The sequence below is a fragment of the Phalaenopsis equestris genome, unplaced genomic scaffold (assembly GCF_001263595.1).
Source record: "Phalaenopsis equestris unplaced genomic scaffold, ASM126359v1 Scaffold000002, whole genome shotgun sequence".
Taxonomy (NCBI): Eukaryota; Viridiplantae; Streptophyta; class Magnoliopsida; order Asparagales; family Orchidaceae; genus Phalaenopsis; species Phalaenopsis equestris.
The window spans coordinates 60463647-60463856 of NW_018164444.1; the positions used below are offsets into that span (position 1 = coordinate 60463647).

The 210-nt window shown below is 34.3% G+C and overlaps 1 protein-coding gene across 1 annotated transcript in view; it reads left to right on the forward strand.

Annotated features, from left to right (window-relative positions):
* Positions 1–51: 51 nt before the first annotated feature.
* Positions 52–210, forward strand: part of LOC110019353 (cytochrome c oxidase subunit 3-like) — a 5228-nt gene continuing 5069 nt past the window's right edge. The window contains exon 1 of the mRNA XM_020716991.1: positions 52–58. Coding sequence (XP_020572650.1) covers positions 52–58 — 7 coding nt within the window. The remainder of the gene's footprint in view (positions 59–210) is intronic.

Below are 210 nucleotides of genomic sequence, written 5' to 3' on the forward strand. Positions count from 1 at the left end.
GTTCCTGTATTACTTACGGTTGCTTTTGTAACAGTTGCGGAAAGAAAAACCATGGCTAGTATGCAAAGAAGATTAGGACCAAATGTTGTAGGATATTATGGTCTACTTCAAGCATTTGCCGATGCCTTAAAACTTATTATAAAAGAATATATATCTCCTACTCAAGCCAACTTAGTGTTATTTTTCCTCGGTCCTATTATAACTCTTATA